The following is a 24,584-nucleotide window of genomic DNA, read 5'->3' on the forward strand; positions in this document are numbered from 1 at the left end:
TACTGAAACATCGAATTAACTTTACCTAACTCTGCCCAGAACTTTGAAACTTGTTCTTTATATTTGTTTCTAGACTTCCTTGTATAGTTTTACTTCATGAGATGGCATGGTGATTTCAACTTGGTATACTGCTTGTAAGTGTACTTAACTATTACAATTGTTTCGAGAGCTTAATCACAGAAGGACAAGCAGGTCTTAAATACTTAGATGTGTTCTATTACTACTCAAAGCAACCTATTACAAGAAATTGCAAACTATGATAGCTGTTTGTTGATTGGCATTGATGACTTAGGTCTTGATCAATTATCCGAAGCATCCAATTTTATGAGACGATCAGGCCTTACTTTGCCTTGAGAGCAGAAAACTGTGAATTGATGCAAATTGTTTGGTTTATGTACAAGTTGAGATCTGTGTACCACTGTTCAGATATGGTATATTACGTCTTGTTTACCTCAAAAGTGCTCAATTTGTGTTTGAAAGGAATGGCTAGAGTTAGGTTTCAAGTTCTTATGTTGGGGGTTCAAACATGTGGGTAGCCACTTTATATATAATAATGCCAAAAGTTAGGTCTGTACTCAATTTACCCCTCCTAGACCCCCATCTAAGGGGGATTAAACTGGGTGTACTTTGTTTTTTTGTTTGGTTCTGTTTAGTCAACTAGAATGGTTATTTAGATTAATCAAAAAGTAATGCTTGTTCTGTGAATCATATGGAACTTGATAAAATATTGGAATGAAATTCTCCACGAGTTGGTCTTTAATTGGGATAATTAATCTCAGTCATATGACTCATATTATAATGTCTGTTGCCAAACCTGGCTTGTTATATGGGAGCTTAGCCTCTTGAAAATGTAGAAGTGTTTATATTGAATCATGGTAGCATAAATAAGGTTGAATAGCAGGTCCATGCTTTTTGAATATATTATTTTTCTTTCTTTTTTCTTTGGCCTGTTGTTTTCCTAGTACATGGCTTTGGTGCTTGCTCCCTTTTTCACTTTGGAAAAATTATTTGAGATTTTCATGTGAGATGCATGAAATTGTTGTGCTGCCTGACATGTAGGTGCCACAGACAAGTGCCCCACTCCCTACTGCTGTCATGTTTCATTATTTTCCATTTTGTTTTGCTGTCATGTTTTCCTCATGGACTAAGACCAAAAGTATAATACTTCGCATTGGAATAGTAATTATGGAAACGACTATCAAATTTTGAATGTTGGGAGTAGACATGTCTAGGAACTTTTATTTGATTTTTATTGATTACAAACTCTGAAAGCTCTCTGTTGGAAGTTATACAATTAGATAGACAATCCTTTCATTATCCTGAAATGTACTCGATATTTCATTAAGTTTTTTCATTAATGCATTTGTTTTGTAGCTTTTCTCATTATTATGGCAGACTGACTTGTAGTGATAGAACATCCTCAGCACTAACTACTTTGCATAAATGCGCAGAGTTTCTTTGGTTGTTGCTTGTAAACTTACCATAATAACTGGAGATTATGAATTGATGTTTTAAGCCCTTGAACTCTAGAGTTGGTCACTTCCAATCAAAATATTGCAGGTGGTTGTCAGCCTTCACATATTAATAACGACAGCTACAGTTTTGTTTCTAGTTTTTGTGATCCTCATGTTAGTTTGTCACTTACTTTCTTGTAAATTTTCATTTGGTATTTTGTTTTATTTCTAGCATCAAAATACAAAAGCAAACAACACTTAGCAATTTGCTACATTAAACTTTGATTGACGCTGTGCAATCGGTTCAATGCTATTCTTTGTCTTTCGTCACTCTCACCCAAGAATGTTTGTTAGTAAATCCTAGTTGAACTCTGTTATTTGTTTGACTTAAAAAGATGAGTAGTGATATGCAAACCAAAATTTTGCATGTAAAATTAATATAGAATGATGTGGTAAGTCTTAATTTTATCATTTTAAACAAAAGACCCATCAAAGTGACATATTTTCCAAAATGCTACCACAACATTCCTCTTGAAAATTTTGTAAGGATATCATTTTCCTCAAAAGATTGCAGGATTTATGTAATTCAATGCAACAATGAGCATTCCTTTCTAATTTGCAAACAATCAATATATAGCAGAATTTTGATAGAAGCTTTAACCGTGAGTTGTGCTTGATTTAATGGCTTCATGCAAGCCTTTTTGGTTAATGTCTTGGCATCTCAGATGGATGGATGGTTTTTCGTACAAATCTTGGGCATAGATTGTTGGGCTTTTATTGTCCAATAGATTGGTGATGTGCTAGGGGAGTGCAACAAAGAATGAGAAATTAGAAATAATAGAAAATATATATTGTTTGTAGCAAGCCAGAAAACTGGCACATTACTTCATGTGATGCCATTGAAGAGTTCATGGCTGTGGTTTGAAATCTTGCAGGTATGATTCTGTTGTTCTATCTAGCGTCACATTAATGCTCTTTGCGTGCGTTGTGTGGCTGAATTTGGTATCCTATGCACATACAAATTATGACATGAGAGCGCTTGCTGAGTCACTTGATAAGGTAAGAACCAGGATCTTTTTTTTTTTTCCTTCCCGAATACCTGCGCAAATCCATGATCCAAACAGGCTTAGTGATTCTGATGAATACAAATACTGGAACATATTTCTATTTCATTTGTTTCAATATAGGCGGTTCATTGGGAGCTTTTAATTGATTATTGTATTCAATCCACTTGCATAATACAACTACAAACTATGTAATTGTCCTTTCTGTATTAGACATTAATAGTCTTAAGTACCACTACAAGAAATTAAGGTTTTAATGACAAATTTTTAGGAACAAAAATAATTTGTTTGTAAAAGTTATACTTTTAGAGACAAAATGACAAAATTTTTAAAAAAATAAAATTTAATCATATTATTATATTTTTAAGACAAAACTATTTGGTTGCTAAAGGTCAATGACTTTTTGCAACAATTTTGATTCGTCCCCAATAAACACAACTCATATATTATTTTATTTTAATTTCATTCTTTCAACTTCAATAGTCGGGATCTCATTTCCTTCTCCACACCACTGTCTCTCTCTCTCTCTCTCTCTCTCTCTCTCACCATCGAAGCCCTAATTTCATTGTTCTCGGTGATTTGTTGATTTCAATCCCTCTCTCTCGCGATCGAATCCCTAATTTCATTGTTCTTGGTGGTTTGTTGATTTCAATCCCTGATCTCAGAGACTCCTCGACAACGATTTCAGTATCCAGGTTTGATCGATTAATCGATTATTCATTTGAGCTAAAATGTGTACGAAACCGATGATGTTTTTATGTCTTCGATTCATTCGTTTTTAGTTTATTTCTTGTAAATTTACAGTTGTGAAGATCTGTTGTTGTTTGTTGTGATTCACATAGATCTATTGTAAATTTCAGATTCCTTTTTGTTTTCAGTTTGATACATAAATCTTTGACCTTGATTTTTTTTTATTATTTTTTGTTTGTTTAGGCAGACATTGATTCGAGAGATTGTGTTTCTTCAATTTCTTTGCTCGGAACTTGTATTCTTTGGTTTCAATTTATACTTGAATTTGGTTTTCTGAACATTAGGATCTATTATTATAGTATTGAAAGAAAACGAAGGCAAATTTGACATGGTTCTGTGGATATTCTTTTTCTAATTATTTTAGTTCTAAGTGACATGGTTCTGTTTTTAGATCAACTTCACTCCTTGGCAAGGCCAAGGCCAAAGGATTATCTCTTCTGTTACCCACTGATGTGGTAATTGCCGACAAGTTTGCTCCTGATGCAAACAGCAAGGTTCGTTCCCTGAGCTCCAGATGGAATTTCATTTTGCTCAAGTTTTATTACTTTTGGCATTCAAAATCTTTAGGTCCCTTCACTGGCAATGGAAAACCTATCATTTTGTTTGATTAAAACTGACAGTCTGGTAGTAACCATCATTCCACAAACTGGTGATCTCTATGATTTTGTTTTACTACATTAGTTGGTATGTAATAATATTTTACTTCGGTCATTGCAGATTGTGTCGGCAACTGGCATCCCTGATGGCTGGATGGGATTAGATATTGGACCGGACTCTATTAAGACATTTAATGATGCTTTGGACTCAACCAAAACTGTTATTTGGAATGGACCAATGGGAGTGTTGAGTTTGAGAAGTTTGCTGCTGGGACAGAAGTGTGCAATAATTTTCTTGCTTGTTTCTTTGGTTTAATTTATCAAAAAATGGATGAATCATATTGTGCACATGTGCACGTAATGATACCTGTGAAAAAATTCATATGCCTTGGGGGGATGACAATGGGGTTGGGTCTGGGACGATATGGTGCCACTTTTTGCCTAACTTACCGAAGAAAGTCTTGGTTGGGAATTACTGAGAATTTGCTTTTATGTATGTTTGGTTTTATTCATCTTACCCTCAAATTGAATGCAGTAGATAAATTTTGCATTAAGCGAAGAAAACTTGATCATGCATTCAACCGAGTCCAGTTTTAACCTGTACAAATCGTTGGGCTATGTTATGCAAAGAGCCCATCAGAAGAGGGAGAAATAGTAAAGATTACCTGATTTACCTGATCCCATTGCAATCCCTATATTTCTGCTTTTGAATCAATGAATGGTGAGTTAAAGTTTGTAACTGCTATTGCAGGCAATTGCAAAGAAGTTAGCTGAACTCAGTGGGAAGGGAGTGACAACCATAATTGGAGGTGGAGACTCTGTTGCAGCTGTAGAAAAAGTAGGAGTCGCTGATGTGATGAGCCACATATCAACAGGTGTTGGTGCCAGTTTGGAGTTGTTGGAAGGCAAATAGCTCCCTGGTGTCCTTGCTCTTGATGAAGCCACACTAGTTACTGCATAAGACAAGTTTCATACGATTTTACCCCCCAACCCATCCACCCCCTTACATTTTGGTAGCTTTTACATTTTGTTCTTGTAACTGAAATTCAAGCAAATATTGATTTTGTATTCTAAAATCATGCAGAACGCTCCAGTCATGCAGATAAAGGAAGGTTTAAATGTTAGGCCAAAATGTACGATGCTCAAAAAGGCCATTAGGGAGTTGGAGAAGATGGTTGCAGAATGTACGTTTTAGTATTTCTTTCTATTATAGTGTACAGTCGTAATTATTCATTGAATCATTACTATAAAGCACGTGATCAATTAATTGTGTGTCTCTTTGTAAATATCAGCAAGACCACCAACCATGGAAGTTCAGGATGCTGATATTTCATCTCAGGCAGTCAAGTGGAGGTTGCCACATGAAGTAAAGCAGAAGCTGGCCAAAGTTGCTAGACTAGCGGTACTAGAAAGTTAACATGACAATTATATGATCCTTGGTTTGTGGTCTAACGTAGTTCGTCTTGTACTCACATTTTCTTTTTGTTAACTTCTCATTGTGGCCTTTAAATAAATAAAAAAAATTGTCTTTTACTTGTTGGGTTAAATATAAACATTTATTATTTGGTTGTTGCAGCAAGCAAACCATGGAAAAATATCGATGGAGCTGGTCAATCGTCTTATGAGTATTGTTGGCCGCATGGTACAATTGAGGACGTTAGAGGTATTTATTTTTTGAGGAGAATTAATGTTTGATTCTTTAATAAATGTTGCTTCATTTTCTTGTTGATGTTAACTCTCACCCAAGGTCTACTTCACTTAATTGGGTATGGCTTGGGTGGTAATTGTGATTGTTAGAATGATTGAAAGTGGTAATGTGAATCTGAATAATGATTATTTGACAACTTGTTAGGATGATTCTGGACAAATCTCAAAAATAATTTTTGGGAACAGCTTGACAATTTTTGATCCTTTAGAAAATATTTGATGATGACACTGGTGATAATAAGTTTCGAAACTAAATTTTTTTATTTATTTGTTTTGATGGTTTGTTTGCATTAGAAGTGTTTTCATGACAGTAATTTCCTTATTTCTATGACTCTTTAGTCGATTTTTGCATTTTTGGATTTTGTTTATCAACATTGTTCTTCATTTTGTGTCAAAATTCGTTTGATATCATTTTTTTCTCCTGTGTTCATGTCAACGATTTCTCTGTGTTCATTTTTTTTCTCCCTTGTCAACGATTTTATTTGTGCTTTTACTTAAATCAAATTTAGATGTATTTTTTGAATTAATTATAGCTAGATGATGGCCAAAATTTTGTCCAAAATTTGATTGAATGATTTTTGTTTTGATAGGCAAATCTGATAAAATTTCAAAATGGTGATGTAAAGTTTTAATAAACCTAAATCTTGAATTGTTCAGCCAACTATTTGGCTGGTCAACTGATATATGGATGTCTGTTTTGGCATTCCTTCTATCCATGTTGATCTGAACTTAGCCCATTACCTGTCCATTGCAACTTTTGTTCTTTGTAAATTCATAAAGAAACAAAATACTGCTTATTTGATTTTATTTTTCATGATATACATCTGAAATCCATTTTTACTTTCAAACTTGCAGATTGAGCAAGGAATTTTGGACTTGTTAGCACTCGACTCTATCTCAGGTATTATTCCAGATTTAACTTTTCTCTGGGAAAATTTTGTTGTATGTTGTTTCAGAAAACCATTTCAGTTATGTGTTCTGTTTCTGGCTCTTAGGTGGTGGTCACGCAAATGTAAACCTGTTTCCTAATGTTGATAGCTCCTGGAAAGTATGTAAGAGAACTCTTCTCTATGATTGTTCATGCTCTCATGCTAGTTTTGCCACTTTCTCCATTATCAGTTTCCATGTACTATATATTTTTGTAACAAATTGTGGAATGTTGCTGTTGTGATTCTGGTGGTAGGCATTACATATTCATATATAGTTGTGATTCTGGTGATTGGCTAGAATGTTGCTGTTGTGATTCTGGTGGGAATTGGTAGATCTGTGACAAATATGTATACATCTCTTTTGCTTAAATTTTGTATGTTAATATTAATATTGACAGGTATGCTTATCCATGGTGGAAAGATAAGGTTATAAACTCTACAAAGAAAAAAAAAGCAGGTCTGTGCCCTATGACTCTGGAGGAAGCGGCATTGACATTGCGAGCACTGGACATTGATCGAAACATCCAGATTTATATTGCTGCTGGAGATATATATGGAGGAAAGACGAGGTTGGCGAGCCTAGCAGTGGCTTTTCCAAATTTGGTAAGTAAATTTGAGTTTAAGCCTCAAGAACAGCTACCAGCTGTGTACAATCTATCTGACTTTTAATAGGGTTTGAGAGTTTTTGACAATAAAATTTGGGTAAATTTGGGTTTATGTGATGTGTGAAACAGGTGAAGAAGGAAACATTACTTAAACCCTCAGAGCTATTGCCATTCCAGAACCATTCATCTCAAATGGCAGCATTGGATTATATTGTTTCAGTTGAGTGATATATTTGTCCCAACATATGGAGGCAACATGGCATTAGTTGTTGAAGGCCATAGAAGGTATCTACTACAGTGAAATGAAATGCTTCAATTTATTAATAAGAAAATGGCTTCTCTCCCCATGCCTCTCAGGTTCAAAGCACTTGACACACAGATATAGAAGCCTGACCTATTATAGTTATATACCTGCGTGTGGAGTATTTGAAAAGAGCAGTGATATACAAACAACAGAAAATCTATACAAAATGATTTGATTGGGTTTTGAGCCTATCATTTAAAACAAAGAAGCCGTTGAGATGTCTTTAATTACCAAAATAAAACTGTCACATCATTTCTGGTATAAAATTTTGTTCACGAATTTTGGTGGAATAGCATTTTCCATATGAAAATGATCTGCCTGTTCCATCTTATATGGTATTGTGTAATGTGTTGTATTGAATTGTCAGCTTCCTGGATTCAAGAATTATTTTATTTTTTATTTTTTCATATATATCCCACTCTCTGCTCCTCACAACATTCCAAATCGCTAGCTAGTTTTTGTTTTTCCAATGAAGTTTTTTTTTTGCTTCCTTTAATTTGCGTCTTTGATTTACCCCAAAAAATAGAGAGGTTGGAGCTTTGAACTTTGTCCCAGTTCAGTGATGTAAAGTGCAAATTTAAACTCATATAAATGAATCTGATTTATATCAAAAGAAAAACGGTGAGTTTGAAGGAGTGATGGGGTTTTTTGTTTTTTTGGTAAGAAGAGTGGTTAAGTGATTAATTGTTAGTAATTGCTTTTTTGTGCCTAACACAGGGTTTGATTTTAGTTTAAGTGAAAAGAGTGGTAGCTTGAATACCATGGCTCGAAAATGGCCCGAACTTCTACATACACCTACATATCTTTGTACACATTTATTCATCTTTCTTTTAATACATTTCATTTCAAATAAAAAAGATAAACAGAGTAGAGAGAGAGAACAGCCTCTATTTATATCTAAAACAAAGGGGGGAGGGGCAAGAGAGAGAGAGAGGGAGAAAGAGAGAGGAAGAGAGAAGAGAGACGGTAACAGTGAGCAACGGTGATGGCGCCACTTTCAGACTCTATTTTCTCTACTCTTTCTTATTTTATTTATTTATTTATTTTTCTCTAGTGGATCTGGATCTGAAGATGAAGGAAAAAAAAAATAAAAAAATTTGTTGGCTGATGATGATGATGTTGATGAAGATGTTGTTGATGAGATGCTGTGTTGATGAAGAGGTTGTTGTTGATGATGATGCTCTGTTGTTGATGATGGATGTTGTTGTTGATGAAGAGGTTGTTGTTGATGATGATGCTCTGTTCGCCAGCTTCTTCTTCTCTCTTTTTCTTTACTTCTTCAAATCTTCAGAAAACGAGAAAAAAAAAAAAAAATCAAAACGACGTCGTTTTGATTTTTAGGCCAATCGAGCCACGCGGATTTCGAGCTACGTAGCGGGGTTGTTAGTTTAATCTTTGTTAACTCTTGAATATTGATAGTGAATTTTGGGCGGCTTTGTGTACTAAGATTTATGTGTGATTGTTGCCGATACTACAATTGGCACATTAAATTGCAATCTATTAAATTAATCTATCATTGGATAATTTTTCATTGGTAATCTATTTGAGATTTTAGCCTATTCTATGCAGGTTCTACAAGCTTGCATCGATTTGAAGCTTGGGAGCTCTTTGCTAGATTTTGAATACCATTTCAACGAAGTCCTTGAAAAGAAGATGAGTTGAGTTGTTTTGTTATGTAGGTAGATATAACTCCAATTACAATCTGTTCATTGAATAGTTGAATGCTACAAGCAATGCTTATGGCATTAGCCTTATAAATTGGAAATGGTACTTTTGAAATCTCTGTTCGTTTATGATATACAATCAATATATTACATACTAATGAATTAGAGCATAGTATTTGTTTGTTATTGAAATATCTTTTGATTAAGCCTCTTTGAATGTGATGAGCATTTTATTTTAATTTTTTTGGTGTAATTGAATTTTAATTTGGAGATGAACAAATGGTCTGATGATATGTTTGATATTTTCTGTTTGGCTGTTGAGAAATCAAGAAAAGAATATAAGTTGATGTTCAAACTAGTAAAACTTTTAGAGACCAATTTATGTTGTCTCAAAAATTAATTTTGTCTCCATAACTACTTTGTTTGCTTTGGATTGTAATTAGACTTTTAGAGACAAATTTTGGTTGTCTCAGAATCAAAACTTTTTGCATCCACATTTTTTTTGTCTCTACAAATCTATTTATAGTGACAAACGCAAAATTTTGTCTTTAAAAGTCATTTTTTGACTTTTGCAGAAGGGTCATTTGGGACAAACTACGCGACGGAGAAAATTAGTTGGCTAAAGTTTTTTCCAACAAATATTACACTTTTACGGACAGAATAAATTTGTTCCTAAAAAGTTGATTTCTTGTAGTGTACAAACAAATTTGCAGTTGTTTCTATATTGCACATCAAGTTGTTAAAAAATAGCATCGCTGAACCATATTTTGCTAAAAAAAAAAAAATAGTTAATTTTTTCAAGGAAAATGATATAGAATCACTTTCTAAACCCACTAATGTGTAAAAGAGATGATTGGATGATAATTAGAGAAAACAGGAGAGAGAGAGAGAGAGAGTTATCTTAGATATTTAATAGTTTGCCACATCATTGGATTTAAGAAGTGACTAACATCATTGGATTTAAGAAGTGACTAACTTTTAGATTAGAATAGCACTATTTTTTCAATCATTTTGGGTATGGAATTTACTCACAGAGTTGGTGTTGTATTTATGACATGAGAATTACTTGATTTTACAAGCTGTACACGTATTTCTCTTTATCACTATTTAATCTCTAATGTTTTTATCATGTCTGACCAATTTCCATTAAGACGGCCAAAAGAGAGAAATGGAAAGGGAGAGATGAATCATTAGAAGTATTATCTCTATCAATTGCAGAGAAGAATACTTCTATAAAAGAGACTCAAATTTTATATATCAACTACCAAACAAGAAAGAGATATAGAGAGAAATATGAAGCCAGTGACTTCTATAAAAGAGACTCAAATTTTAGTCAGTCTTAACACTGCGGCAGCTTGATTTGCAATTTTGAACAATTGTTGATAAGTTCAGCAAAATAAGAATGTCCAGTGATCAATTATTATTTTGATGTTGACTGCATGTATTCATTCCATTAGAAAAGATGTCTAGCCCAGTTGACGAATACAATATCTTATTAATGACAATACTTGCCCTTATTAAATATAGGTTCACCTTTCAAAGAAAAAGAAGAAGAAAAATAAGGAGAAGAATTAACAAGGTAAAAGTACTAACATCACTAATTTTTAATTTCTCACTTGTCTAAATCTATTAAGCCATGATGTGATTTGGTGTTGCAAATTGGTGCATAATTGTAGATTTTGTATTTGATGTGATTGTGATTTTGAGTTGATTTAGTACAGAGGTAGTATGTGGTAGAGTTTTTATGATGTATACAAGCTAATTCCATTTGGGTTTTGCTTAATTTTATTGTATGAAAATTGAGGGTATGAAAACACACACTTTGAAATAGACATGTGTTGTACAGACATAGAATTTCTTCAAGTTGGAATGAGCTGGAATGCATGTGTTGTAGCCTTGAGTTAATGCTTTTGGATAGTTTGCTTTAGTTGGCAATAGTGGTTGGTTTCATCTGGTATTAATACAGACATATAGAATTTCTTCACTATTCTCCATGTATAAGCCTTTATTACACGTAATGATATATTGCTCGTGTGGACAAATGTGTTTTAGAACATTCTGATAATGTTCCAAGCCATATAGGTGATTTTCACTGAGCTGGTCGTTGTTTTCGTGCTGAGAAACCTGTGTTATCTTAGGAACTAATGCTTTGTGTCCGATGTGGAAAACTTTCCATTTTAAGTAATTTGTGCATTAATTGAAGTAGAATATTTTGTGTTATATTAGGAACTAAATGCTCTGTGTCCGAAGTGGAAAACTTTCCATTTTAAGTAATTTGTGCATTAATTGAAATAGAATATTTTATGCATTTTTTTGTACTAACGTTATATTGTAACCCCTAGGCAGTTCATATTAATATTTGGAAGAGTATTGTAATATTTTTCAGATTTGTATTTGCATTCATGTTAACATAGTAAATGCATGTTTTAGTTGCTTTTTTTTACTGATGGTGCGAGATGTGTGTAGCTACTTTTCTTTTTGTGCGTGCTTTGGCATTAATATTCTTAGTAATCTTGTGTATCTTATTTCTCTTTTTTCAGAGAAACGATACGTTGAGTATGACATGGGATTGTGTACTTTCTAATAGTTCGAAATACCCAAAGTTAATTTGACCTAATGTGACTATTTAAAATAACATTCAGTAGCTTGAACTTCTCATATGTATTATTGTTATCTATTCACTACACATCTTTTATTGGTTTTGTTTTTATTATTATTATGATTGGTAGAGACCGAGAGGATTGAAGGCCTGGAAAGCAGCATGGAGAGCGATTCAGAATGGCAGTGAAAGATGGATGGGGCTTTCCTTTGAATTTTTATTTCTCTTCTTTTTTTCTTTTTTTTTTCCTTTGATATGACTGGGGAGTTAGGTGTATTGGTTTACTTTCTTCTTATTTTTTTGTATTAAATGGGGGAGTGGTGAGAGAGAGAAGGGGGTAATGTTATTTTGTGGCTTTGTATATAAGGTAGTAATTTTTTGATTGAGAATTGTGAATTCAATTTTTGGATATGTTATTTTGTGGGTTATGCACTACAACAAAACTAACTATTCACGGCATTATATTTATGACATGCATTAAATGCATGTCGTAGTTAGTACATTCTACGGCATTTTTTTTGCAAACCATTAATGTTTTGTCAATAACAGCATACATGCCATGTAAGTCGTTGATTCATATATTTATCGCATGCAAAAGTATGCCGTAAAAAATGTATGTTTTTACGACTTACAAAAATATGTCGTAAAATATTGCACTTAAGACGACATACATTTCATGTTATAAAATCTTATAACTTTACATGGCATGTATTAACATATCGTGAAAGCTTTTGCAAAAAAAAAAAAAAAAAATTCAATCCGAATTTTTTTATAGCATGCAAAAGCATGCCGTAAAAAATGTATATTTTCATGGCATACAAAAATATGTCATAAAATATTTGTACTTAAGACGATACACATTTCATGTCGTAAAATATTATAACTTTACACGACATGCATTAGTATGTCGTGAAAATTTTTATTAAAAAAAATTTCAATCTGATTTTTTTTTTAATTTAAAAAAGCTAACAATTTCAACCAACTTTTGACCTTACATTTTCCTAATTGAGGACAACGTAAAAAATAATTTATATGTTATTTTATAATTTAGTGTCTCTTTTAAGGGATAATTGCACCCAGTGGGATTTTGAGATAAAAAATTACATATTCATAAAAAATTTTATAATTTTAATAATTAATATTTATCTGGCTTCTCATTAATTTGTAATTATTATTTTTTTATATTACCTTGATTTGATATTTTTCTTTCTTTTAATAATTTATTTATTTTTTTACTTTTTAGATGTGCCTAATCTGAATACAACTAAAAAATAAAATATTTGTAATAAAATATAATAAAATGTAATATATATGAAATGTATTAAATTTTATATTTTTTGTGAATTTAGTGATTTTTAAAAAAAATTAAAAAATAATTTTCTTTTAACTATATGTAGATTATTTGATTTTAAAAAGTAAAAAAAAAAATTATTTATAATATTTAAAAGGGAGCTTTTTTGATAAATCCATTTTCTAAGAGTTTTATTCCATCCAACCCATATTCTTTTTGACTATTCCATTAGGTCCAATTTGAGATAAAAAGACCAAAATACCCTTTTCATCTACTCATGTTCCATTTAGTTCACATTATTTTCTTATATTTCAATAAGTCCTATGGGTGACATAATTACCAAAATACCCTTAATGTGAATGTTCACACCGTCAACGTAAATGTTCATATCGTCAATGTGTAGGGGCCCGGCCCATGTTGATCCTCGTGGGTGCCCGGAAAAATTCGAGTCGGGCCGGGCCAGCCCACAGGCCAAAAAAATAGGCCCGGCTCGGCCTGTTGATAATATGAATATTCATATTGACAAGTTAACATTCACATTAATAGGAGTGTAAAATTGGCTTGCGGCCCGTGGGCGGCCCGAAACCAGCCCGCCACCCAGGGCGGGCCCGGACCGGCCCGTTCACAATGTGAATATTCACATTGACATATTAACATTAACAATAACATTGACAAGAGTGTAAAATTGGCCCATGACCCGTGGGCAGCCCGAAGCCCGGGCTCGAGTCGGGGCGGGCCCGGCCCAGCCCGGCCCGTTGACAATGTGAATATTCACATTGATATGTTAACATTCACATTGATAGGAGCGTAAAATTAGCCCGCGGCCTGTGGCCGGTCCGAAACCTGCCCACAACTCGTGGGCTGCCTTGGGCAGGCCCGGCCCGACCCGTTGATAATGTGAATATTCACATTGACATGTTAACATTCACATTGATAAGAGTATAAAATTAGCCCGCGCCCCGTGGCTGCTCGAAACTAGCCCACGGCCCGTGGGCTGCCTGGGGTGGGCCCGGCCCGGCCCGGCCTGTTGACAATGTGAATATTCACATTGACATGTTGACATTCACATTGATAAGAGTGTAAAATTGACTCGCGTCCCATGGGCGGCACGAAGCCCGTGGGCGGCGCGGGGCGAGCCCGGTCCGGCCCGTTGACAATGTGAATATTCACATTGACATATTAACATTCACATTGATAGGAGTGTAAAATTGGCCCGTGGCCCGTGGGCGGCCCGAAACCCGCCCGCTGCCCAGGGCGAGCCCGGCTCGGCTCGTTGACAATGTGAATATTCACATTGACATATTAACATTAACATTGATAAGAGTGTAAAATTGGCCCGTGACCCGTGAGCAGCCCGAAGCCCGGCCCTGGACCGGGGCGGGCCTAGCTCGTTGACAACGTGAATATTCACATTGACATATTAACATTCACATTGATAAGAGTGTAACATTAGCCCGTGCCCCGTGGCTGTCCGAAATACGCCCACGGCCCGTGGCGCGGCCCGAGGCGGGCCCGGCCCGACCTGTTGACAATGTGAATATTCACATTGACATGTTAACATTCACATTGATAAGAGTATAAAATTGACTCGCGTCCCACGGGCTGCTTGAAGCCCGTGGGCGGCCCGGGTTTGGATCCGGGCCTAACCCGGGCCGCGGGCGAGCTTCAGGCAGCGGACAAATTTTACACTCCTATCAATGTTAATGTTAACATGTCAATGTGAATATTCACATTGCCACGGGTCGGGCCAAGCTCGCCTCAGGCTGCGATCAGGCTTCGAGCCGCCCACGGGCTGCGGGCCAATTTTACACTCCTATCAATGTGAATGTCAGCATGTCAATGTGAATATTCACATTGCCAACGAGCCGGGCTCGCCCCGGCCTGAGGTCAGGCTTCGGGCTGCACACGGGTCACGGGCCAATTGTACACACTTATCAATGTGAATGTTAATATGTCAATGTGAATATTCACATTGTCAACAGGCCGGGCTGGGCCCGCCCCGGGCCACCCACGGGTCGTGGGCGAGTTTCGGGCAGCCACGGGGCGCGAGCTAATTTTACACTCCTATCAATGTGCATGTTAACATGTCAATATGAATATTCACATTGTCACGAGTCGGGCCAAGCCCGCCTCGGGCTGCGGTCGGGCTTCGGGCCGCCCACGGGCTGCGGGCCAATTTTACACTCTTATTAATGTGAATGTTAATATGTCAATGTGAATATTCACATTGTCAACAGGCGGGGCCGGGCCTGCTCCGGGCAGCGGGCGGGCTTTTGGCCGTCCATAGGCCGCGAGCCAATTTTATACTCTTATCAATGTGAATGTTAACATGTCAATGTGAATATTCACATTGTCAACGGGCCGGACCGGGCCCGCCCCGGGCCGCAGGTAGGTTTCGCGCCACCACAGGACGGGGGCCAATTTTACACTCCTATTAATGTGAATGTTAACATGTCAATGTGAATATTCACATTGTCAACGGGCCGGGCCGGGTCGGGTCGGCCCGCCCTGGACTGCTGTCCAGTTTTATACTCTTATCAATGTGAATGTTAACATGTCAATGTGAACATTCACATTGTCAACAAGCAGGGCCGGGCCCGCCCACGGCCCGTGGGCGGATTTCGGGCAGCCATGAGGTGCGGGCTAATTTTACACTCCTATCAATGTGAATGTTAACATGTCAATGTGAATATTCACATTGTCAACGAGCCGGGCCGGGCCGCGGGCGGGCTTTTGGCCGCCCATGGGCCGCGGCCCAATTTTATACTCTTATCAATGTGAATGTTAACATGTCAATGTGAATATTCACATTGTCAATGGGCCGGACCGGGCCCGCCCCGGGCCGCCCATGGGCCGCGGGCGAGTTTCGCGCCGTCACGGGACGGGGGCCAATTTTACACTCCTATTAATGTGAATGTTAAAATGTCAATGTGAATATTCATATTGTCAACGGGCCGGGCCGGGCCGGGTTGGGCCGGCCCTGGGCTGCTGTCCAGTTTTATACTCTTATCAATGTGAATGTTAACATGTCAATGTGAACATTCACATTGTCAACAGGCCGGGCCGGGCCCGCCCACGGGCCGTGGGCGGGTTTTGGGCAGCCACGAGGCGCGGGTTAATTTTATACTCCTATCAATGTGAATGTTAACACGTCAATGTGAATATTCACATTGTCAACGGGCCGGGCCGGGCCCGCCCCGGGCCGCGGGCGGGCTTTTGGCTGCCCATGGGCCGCGGCCCAATTTTATACTCTTATCAATGTGAATGTTAACATGTCAATGTGAATATTCACATTGTCGACGGGCCGGACCGGGACCGCCCCGGGCTGGCCATGGGTCGCGGACGGGTTTCGCGCCGCCACGGGACGGGGGTCAATTTTACACTTCTATTAATGTGAATGTTAATATGTCAATGTGAATATTCACATTGTCAACGGGCCGGGCTCGCCCCGGCTCGCGGCCGGGTTTCGGGCCGCCCACGGGCCAATTTTACATTCCTACCAATGTGAATTTTAAAATATGAATGTTCACATCATTAAATTGCTAATCGTTCAAAAAATATTTATAAGGGTATCAAAATTAAATATAAGGGCATAAGTGTCCAAGAAAATAGTGTAAATCAAGAAAATGGACTTTATGGAATAAAACTATACATACATGGGACTAAATGGGTTAAAAAATTCCTTCATAGACTTCTTGAATTAAAACACTTCTAAATTGGACTTATCAATAAAAATCCCTATTTAGAAACTTGCTCAATGAACATTGCCCCGTTACTCTCTCTTTCTCTCTCTCTCAACCCTCTCCAAACCCTAATCTCTCTCAACCGATCGAATCAACTTTCTTCAGCCCCGTTTGATCTAATCTCAGAGTGATTGGTGATTCATCTCAGATCCAATCTCAGAGCGATTGGCAATTTCGATTTTGAGATTTCGAAGCTCCACCGGCAATGGGAGCGAGCACCATCGTCTACTAAGGTGAGCACTACCGTCTCTCTCTCTCTCTCTCTCTCTCAAGCTCTTCCTTCCCGTCGAGTTTCGTCAGATAACGAAACCAGTGCATTTTATTTAAGAATTTCGTTGTTTGAGAAATTTGTTGTATAATAATTTGTTGATGGAATCTCAATTAAATTCCACTCCAGTTTTCCTGTTTCATGTTCATGCTTCTTGATGGAATCTCAATTAGTTGTATTTTGTGTGTAGAGGATTACTATTTGTGACTAGATATTAGGAAAATGATATTCATCAATTCTGTTTGGCGTTCACTTCAATGTAATTGTAATAGCTTCAATTTGTTTCTCTCTCTCTATCTGTACCCATTTGGCGTTGTCTGTTGCGTCCAAGTCACAACAACCTCTTGATTTCCCTTTCGGTCTGGTTAGTTAATTATCTGATGAAATTCCTGAAATTCTGCTAAGTAGAGGACTAGTCCTGAAATTCCAAGAGTTTTGCAGAGGTTCACAGAAAAATTATCTGATGAAAATCTGCAGAACTTGACAGAAGTTGTTGAAGAGTTCATGGTGAGGATGATGGAAACAATATGTTGAAGAACTAGGTGGGAATGGGTTAGAATCAATCCGTAGGGACTTGTATATGTCTTGACTTTGTTGTGAAGAATCATTGTACACAGATTTATTGTAAAGAAAATTAATGTAATTTCTTGAAAATTATTGGACTGACTATAATAAATTCATTAGTATGAGTTTGCAAATTAGGGGATGAAGTGTGTGCTTGAAGTACTAGTTACTCTTGTAATTGCTATCTATTAGTTAATAAGAAGGTCAAACATGAACAAGTCTGTCTCAACAAGCATCAACGCATCATGTGATAAATTATTTATGAAGCTGATAATCCAATCCTACTCAATTTTATTAAATTATTATGAACCAAAAAGTCATACAAAGTCTGCTCATGTCACCCTTTGCTTGTAAGAATTTTCTATGAGCACATGGAATCTTATAATTACGTAGATGAGGCGGTCCACGGCGGTGGGAGTGGTGCCAAGGAGCTGTAGTGTTGGGATGGGGAGGATTGATGAAGAGAAGCCTTGTGAGTTTGGGGATAACAATTACAATGGTGTTAATGTTAGGAAGGAGTTTTTGGTGTATCCTAGAAGCAGAAGTTATGCTGTCACAAAAGTGCTGTTGCCTTTTGATCCTTTTCTTTTCTCTCTGCCATTTTTCCTTTTTCCCTTTTCTCCATTTATTTTTTTTTTGTTTTTTAAAAAAAAAAAAATTCAAAATTTTAACATTCCAAATTCTGAGTATTTTTTAAAATATATATATATATATATATTTTGGGGAATGTAGGATATAAATATGGGGGGGGATTGAATAAATCTCCTTTTCTTTACCTGATTGTTTGTTTGTTTTATATGTCTATGAAAGCTGGTTGTTGTTAATACAAGTGAAGTGGGATCCTAGCTCCAGCATACCTGTTGTATTCTTGCTTAGGTTTTCAATGTTGGTTTTTTGAATTCAATACATGTACGTAGGTTGCTTATATTTCAATTTTGCAACTGTAGGGATGTCATTGAAGCTAGGGATTCTGAACACAAGGCATGGGCTCATGTTCAGACCTTGAAGTCCTCTCTTAATGAGCAAACTCTGGAATTGTAGGTTAAAATATCAATTGGAGCTGAGGCCACCTCTCATGTTCAGTTATTTTATGGTACAGTTTGATATGTCAATTGTTTCATCTATATTACCCTTTTGGTACTAACTTAAGTTCATATGGATGCTGAGCATTGGCATTGTTTGGTTCATTTTGTATGGGTGCTACACATGATTGCAATCCTTTATTTTTATTTTGGTTTTGTTTTGTTCTCTCCAGCATGATATATATATATATAAGAAACCTGAAGACATTTTTTTATCTATGCTATTTCAGGGAAAAGTCCGGGCTTCTAGATATCCTAAAATCCAAACATGAGGAAAATGAAACCTACATATCTGAATTAGAGGTTAGGTTCCTGCTCTGTTATGTGGGAGAGCATTTTGTCTTCAATGTGTTTGTGAAGTAGGCCTGAGGTTATTGGTATTGTTTCTCTTCATGTAATTTTAAATGAGGCCTGAGATTATCAGTTGTTTCTCTTCAGACTATTGGTCAGGCATATGATGATATGCAAGCTCAAAACCAGCAGCTCCTGCAGCAAATTACAGAGAGAGATAATTATAACGTCAAGGTTATTATTTGTACCACCATTGCTCACTGTTTATTCAGGTTCCCAAACTGGTTTTACTTGCTTTCATATAGCATGCATTTGAGACCTCCTTGATTTTGTAGGTGATTATTTATTTGTTTATATAGAAGTTAGAGATTTTATAGAAGTTTGATTAAATCGACTATTTGTTTAGTGTTGGTAACTTAATTCTCATTTGTTCCCCTCTTATGTGTCTATATATACACACATTTATGTATGAATATTAACATTTTTGAGTTCTATGTTGATGTGTAATAATAATGCAATCTTTGAAGTGCTGATGCTTATGATGGGTTCTCACTGGAGGACTTTGTTGAAATATGTTTACTGTATGTGTTTCATTTTCAAAGATCAAAGATAATGGGTACAAAGTTCTACCCGGCAGCTATAAATGTAGAGTATTTGCACTCCAATTCAACTCCTACATACTTATCACTCAATATCAAAGCAGTTAAGTCTTTCCTATGGGCTAGGCCTAGGATGAGATTTGGGTGAAAACAATTAATAGACTTTCAATGAGCAGAATGTATACGATGGGAACCTTTTTTATGTACAGAAATTAATGTGATATGTCATGCCATAAAGCATGCTTCATCTATGTATATGACGGGGTATGTAATGCCATATAGCATCAACCTAATATGCACCAAGATTTCTATGTGCCTCTTGAGTTTGGAAAACAAATTCCAAATTGCTTGAGTTTGAGTTTGAGTTTGAAAGATCTGTTATTAAAATAGCATGGTTTGGTAGAACAATCCTTTAACCAATTTTAGTACTCTATTCATTGAAAATTAAATAAACATAACTAGTAGTAGTAATAGTAAATGACAATAAATGCGAGGAAAAGAATCACAAATCGTCAAAATGCAGAGCTATATGCAAGTTCAGCCCCTATCTAGAGCCAAATGCAGTTCAACTGTTCTTCTGATCTTATTATTGTTATTACTTTTTGAGCATTGAGAACTGTGCTATAGCTTTTAGCTGTACTTGATCTTGTGTCCTTTGTTCTTTTCCCTCTCTGATACTATCTCTACACTTCTTTGCCACGTATAAATAGGCTTATGTGTTTGTTTCTTTCAAATTTCCTTGTTTAAAGGGTTGCTTTTGAGAAAATATGATCCAAATGAACAAGAAAACAATCTGATCTTTGTCTCAGTATTTTGGGGATCCAGCTAGGTGCCCTTTTGAGCAAGGTTTGGTTTTATTTTCCACATTTATGTACTTAATTTTCTGTTGCTGTCAAGTAGGGAAGTTCACTACATTTCTTTTCTATTTGATCTGCCCCATGGATTATGTTAGAGATGTATCTGTATGTAGGTTAGATTAGATGATGGAAGTGAAAATGCTTACATTTTTCATTGCACGAGTCTTGCTAACTTGGTTAAGAGCCAAATTTATTGAAATATTTCTAACAGTGTTACCAAAAAAATGATAATGCCTTAGAGATTTAGGGCTTTAAGTTTATAAGCTACTGCTTGGTTTGCTCACAAGTTGCCGCACTTTATAAGCTACTGCCTTTGTTTGGATGTGCATACGGCTAGGCAAGGTTATGTTCTTGTGTGTGTGTGTATATATATGTTAAAAATAACTTTCTACGACATGCAAAATTATGCCGTGAAAAGTGTAATAATTTATGGCATGTAAGAAAATGTCGTAAAAGATTATATACGGCATACAAAGTATGTCATAAATATATTAAAAATAACTTTTTACGGCATGCAAAATTATGCTGTGAAAGTGTAATGATTTATGGCATGCAAAAAAATGTCGTAAAAGATTATATATGGCATACAAAGTATGTTATAAATATATTAAAAATAACCTTCTACGGCATGTAAAATTATGCCATGAAAAATATAATGATTTATGGCATGTAAAAAATTATATACGACATGCAAAGTATGTCATTAATGTTTAATTTATTACTTTTTACAACTTTACCTGCATGTCGTAAATGACGCTCAACTTTCCACGGCATGTCATATAACGGTATTTGTGTGCATTTCGTGAAAGAGTTTTTACGGCATGTATTGCAAGCTGTGAAAATTCAATTTTCTTGTAGTGATAGTGATTGGATATTAAATTGAATAATGTTGTATTTGCTATTTGAATGTGAGTTATTATTTTATATTAGTGCTATTCAGTTTTATTACAAGTATTCTTTTAGTTCAATCACATAAAATTAACACAATTTAAAAAAAAAAAAAAAAAAAAAGAAGAAGAAAAGAAGAAGAAGAAGAAGAAGAAGATAAGACGGCGTTTCTAAAAACGCCACTATCATACTAACGGTTGGAATTTTTAAAATTTAAAAAACCTATGACAGCGTTTTAAAAACGTCACTAAACCCATAGTGACGTCGCAATATCATCATATAAAAATGAGATTCCAACCAACCTCCACCATTTTGCCAACATCTAACCACCAACAAATCTAAGGGCATTTTTGGTATTGAGACGATGGGAATTGTTGGAATTAATTTAGAAGTTAAAAAATTACTAAAAAAATATTAAAAAATTAACAAAATATATAAAAAAAATTAAAAAAAATAATTTTCTTTTTATTTTTTAGTGAAAATTGTTGAAAAATCTAAACTAAGAAGGATATAATGTATTAAGTTTAGTGTATATTTTTTATCAGTGAAATATTCACATTTTGTGAAATAGTTTGGTGAGAAATCATTTTGTTAGTTTAGGAGGATATTTTGTTTCTAATTTCATCCCTTAATTTATCTGTTAACTTTTTTTTATTATCTGTTCAACTTTTTGACTATCTGTTCAAATATTTTTTATCTGTTCAATTTTTTTGACTATCTGTTTAATGTTTCCCCGTTATTTATTCAAATATCTATCCAAATTTTATTATCTGTTCAATTTTCCCCTCTTATCTATTCAGATATTTATCCAAATTTTATTATCTGTTCAATTTTTTTCCTTAAATTCTATCTATCAAATTTTTGTAAGCAAATTTGAGTTCTCTCTGTATCTCTCTCTACAACAACATTTATCTATTGAAATTTGGATTATGATCTGAAACCAAACTTCCAACTAAGCCAAGTAAGCAAGACCTTGCACGAATACAGCTACAGGTTGGTTTTTTTTTTTTTTTTTTTATGTGTTTTTTGGATACATTGATTATGATAGTTTTATTCTGTAATTTGCACTGCAATATTTATTGTATGTATCTAAGTTTGGCGGTGAATGGTTTATCATTGGCAATGATATATCTGTAGAAGAAAAGGAGAGATCACTGGTTTTTTATGACATCAAATAGGAATCAAAATAAAATTAAAAATAAGAAGATTTTTTTTTATTTTTAAGATTGTTGGAAAAAAAGGACTATATATTTCATGAAGGGGAGGGAACTGTTCTTGTGAATGCAATTGCAGCTGCAGGTGCTCTCACACAATTATTTAAATCAATTACCTTCTTTTGTCAGCCGGTCAAGATCTCCTCCAAGAAGAGAGCGAATTGTTGAGCGTGAAGAGAAGCGAGCCAGGAGCTACAATAGAAGACCGGTGCCAAAGAGGGCTACTACACCTCCCTCCAAAACAAGGAAGCACAGCCCAACACCTGAGGAGGAGGACATTGTCAGAGAGAGGGATAATACCCCTTCTCCTAAGAGAGGGAGACCGGAAACTAAGCAGGACAGGTCAGATTACAGTGAGAACCCCAGAGAAAATAGCAGAAGCCCTGTAAGGGAAAGTCCTGCTGCTGAGAGGTATCAGAGTCCATCTGAAGCTAATTGCCGCAGCCCTACCGCTAGTCCTCGCAATGACAGAAGCCCTGTTGATGACGATGATAATCATCAATCCCCAAGAGGGAGCGAGTCGCCTTAATTTGCCAATAAAAAAAGATAAAATGGTGTTGGCAGGAAAATAGGTATCATGCCCTCTTTTTTCTCTTTGCAGTAGGACAAAATAGATCTTGGGGAACTATGACTAAAACTAATACATTTGAAGGCATTTGTGCCTTTAAATTATTGAATAATGGTTTTTAAACATTACTTCATGCTACTGTCCTCTATCATGGTGTGAAGGTATTGTGTATTTAGCTTATCTGAGATATGCTCAGACTTGTTGGACTTTAGAGTACTTATGTTTTGAGTATAGAATGCAATTGAAATGTGGCTTTTTTTGTACCCCATAACGAGTCAAAAAACTCAACATGGCAGACAGTAATGATTGTATTTTCTCAAAATTAACATCTAGGGACCTCACCAAACTCCGACCCAGATTCTTTCTCCAAATCCATTACATACACCTATTGGAGGACGGTTAATAACTATTCATATATATATATATATATATATATTAATTAGAATTTTATTCCATTGTAAAATTTTAATTTTTGTCTCATCACTAACCTCCTTAATCCTAACCCCACCACCACCACCACCACCACCACAAGCTTCAGTCACTTTCTCTGACCACCACTAGCTTCATTCACACTCTGGCTACCCTCCGTGCCCATTCCCTGCTTAGGTCACCCTCCCCAGCTTCACCCTACCTCCAGCATAACATACCCCACCCCCTTGTCACCTTTTAACCCCTCCCCACCCACTCCTACCACCCTCCAAACCCATACCCATCCTGTCCCTTGCTAACCTTCTTCCTACCCACCTCACGCTTCCTCTCTTTCCTTGATGGCCTTCACCCCCCTTCCCTCTCCATTCTGTGACTCTTATCCAGCAGCCACATCCCCTCCCCCTCCACTGCCTTGGTCTTTGGCTTTGCCCCTGTCTCTGCTTCAACCCCTCCATCCATCTTGACAGGGAAAGAATTGCGATGTTGCATAGGTGGTTCGGGGCTGGTTGGGAAGGGGTTGAGGGGAGGTGAGGGCTAGGATTAGGGTTTTAAATGTTAGAGATGAGGGTAATTCTACTTGCACCACAAAATTATCTCCTTGCACCCTTAAAATTTAAAATTTTTATTTTATTTTCTTACAATTTTCATAATACCATTCTTATCATCTCCCTGCCCTTCCACTCTTCTCCTTACACCCAAACCATTCAAACTCTAGTTTCTACACCTCCAACTGATATATTACTGCCGTCATCTGCAACTGCTGCCGCCGTCGCCGGCCACCATGCAAGCCCTCATTGCTACTGCTGCCGTCTGCAACTGTAAAACAGAAAAATGACTCCATTTGTTGGATGGTGGATCCCTCGGGTGGTTTTTCAGTCCACTCTCTTTATTTTCTGTCAGAATCAGGATATGGAAGTGTTTCTTCCTCTCTGAAGATGATTTGGAGTTCAGCTGCTCCTCCAAAAGTCCAACACTTTGGTTGGTTAGCGTGGCTTGGCAGAGTAAAAATCTTAGAATTGCTTCTAAGGATTGGTGCGTTTTCAGATCAGGACACTGTCTTTGTGTTTTCTGTCGTGATAATCTTGATTCGTATGATCATCTCCTTCTTGAATGTTACA

At 36.2% G+C, this 24,584-nt stretch overlaps 1 protein-coding gene and 1 long non-coding RNA gene across 2 annotated transcripts in view; both read left to right on the top strand.

Moving 5' to 3' along the window:
* The window catches only part of LOC114277411 (uncharacterized), a 31,030-nt gene extending 24,191 nt beyond the window's left edge, over positions 1-6,839 (top strand). The window contains 10 exon segments of the mRNA XM_082917884.1: positions 3,660-3,762; positions 3,986-4,109; positions 4,112-4,143; positions 4,616-4,813; positions 4,949-5,048; positions 5,157-5,266; positions 5,441-5,527; positions 6,427-6,472; positions 6,567-6,623; positions 6,755-6,839. Of these exon segments, the coding sequence (XP_082774010.1) occupies positions 3,660-3,762; positions 3,986-4,109; positions 4,112-4,143; positions 4,616-4,813; positions 4,949-5,048; positions 5,157-5,266; positions 5,441-5,527; positions 6,427-6,472; positions 6,567-6,623; positions 6,755-6,798 (901 nt within the window). The 3' untranslated portion in view covers positions 6,799-6,839.
* Positions 6,840-16,719: 9,880 nt separating this feature from the next.
* Positions 16,720-23,300, top strand: LOC114289921 (uncharacterized). Its single transcript, XR_014363561.1, has 5 exons — positions 16,720-16,939; positions 18,486-18,631; positions 18,851-18,923; positions 19,059-19,145; positions 22,599-23,300. It is a non-coding gene; the product is annotated as an uncharacterized LOC114289921 (long non-coding RNA).
* The last annotated feature ends 1,284 nt before the right edge of the window (positions 23,301-24,584 follow it).

The sequence above is a fragment of the Camellia sinensis genome, chromosome 3 (assembly GCF_055761805.1).
Source record: "Camellia sinensis isolate YWXY chromosome 3, ASM5576180v1, whole genome shotgun sequence".
Lineage (NCBI taxonomy): Eukaryota > Viridiplantae > Streptophyta > Magnoliopsida > Ericales > Theaceae > Camellia > Camellia sinensis.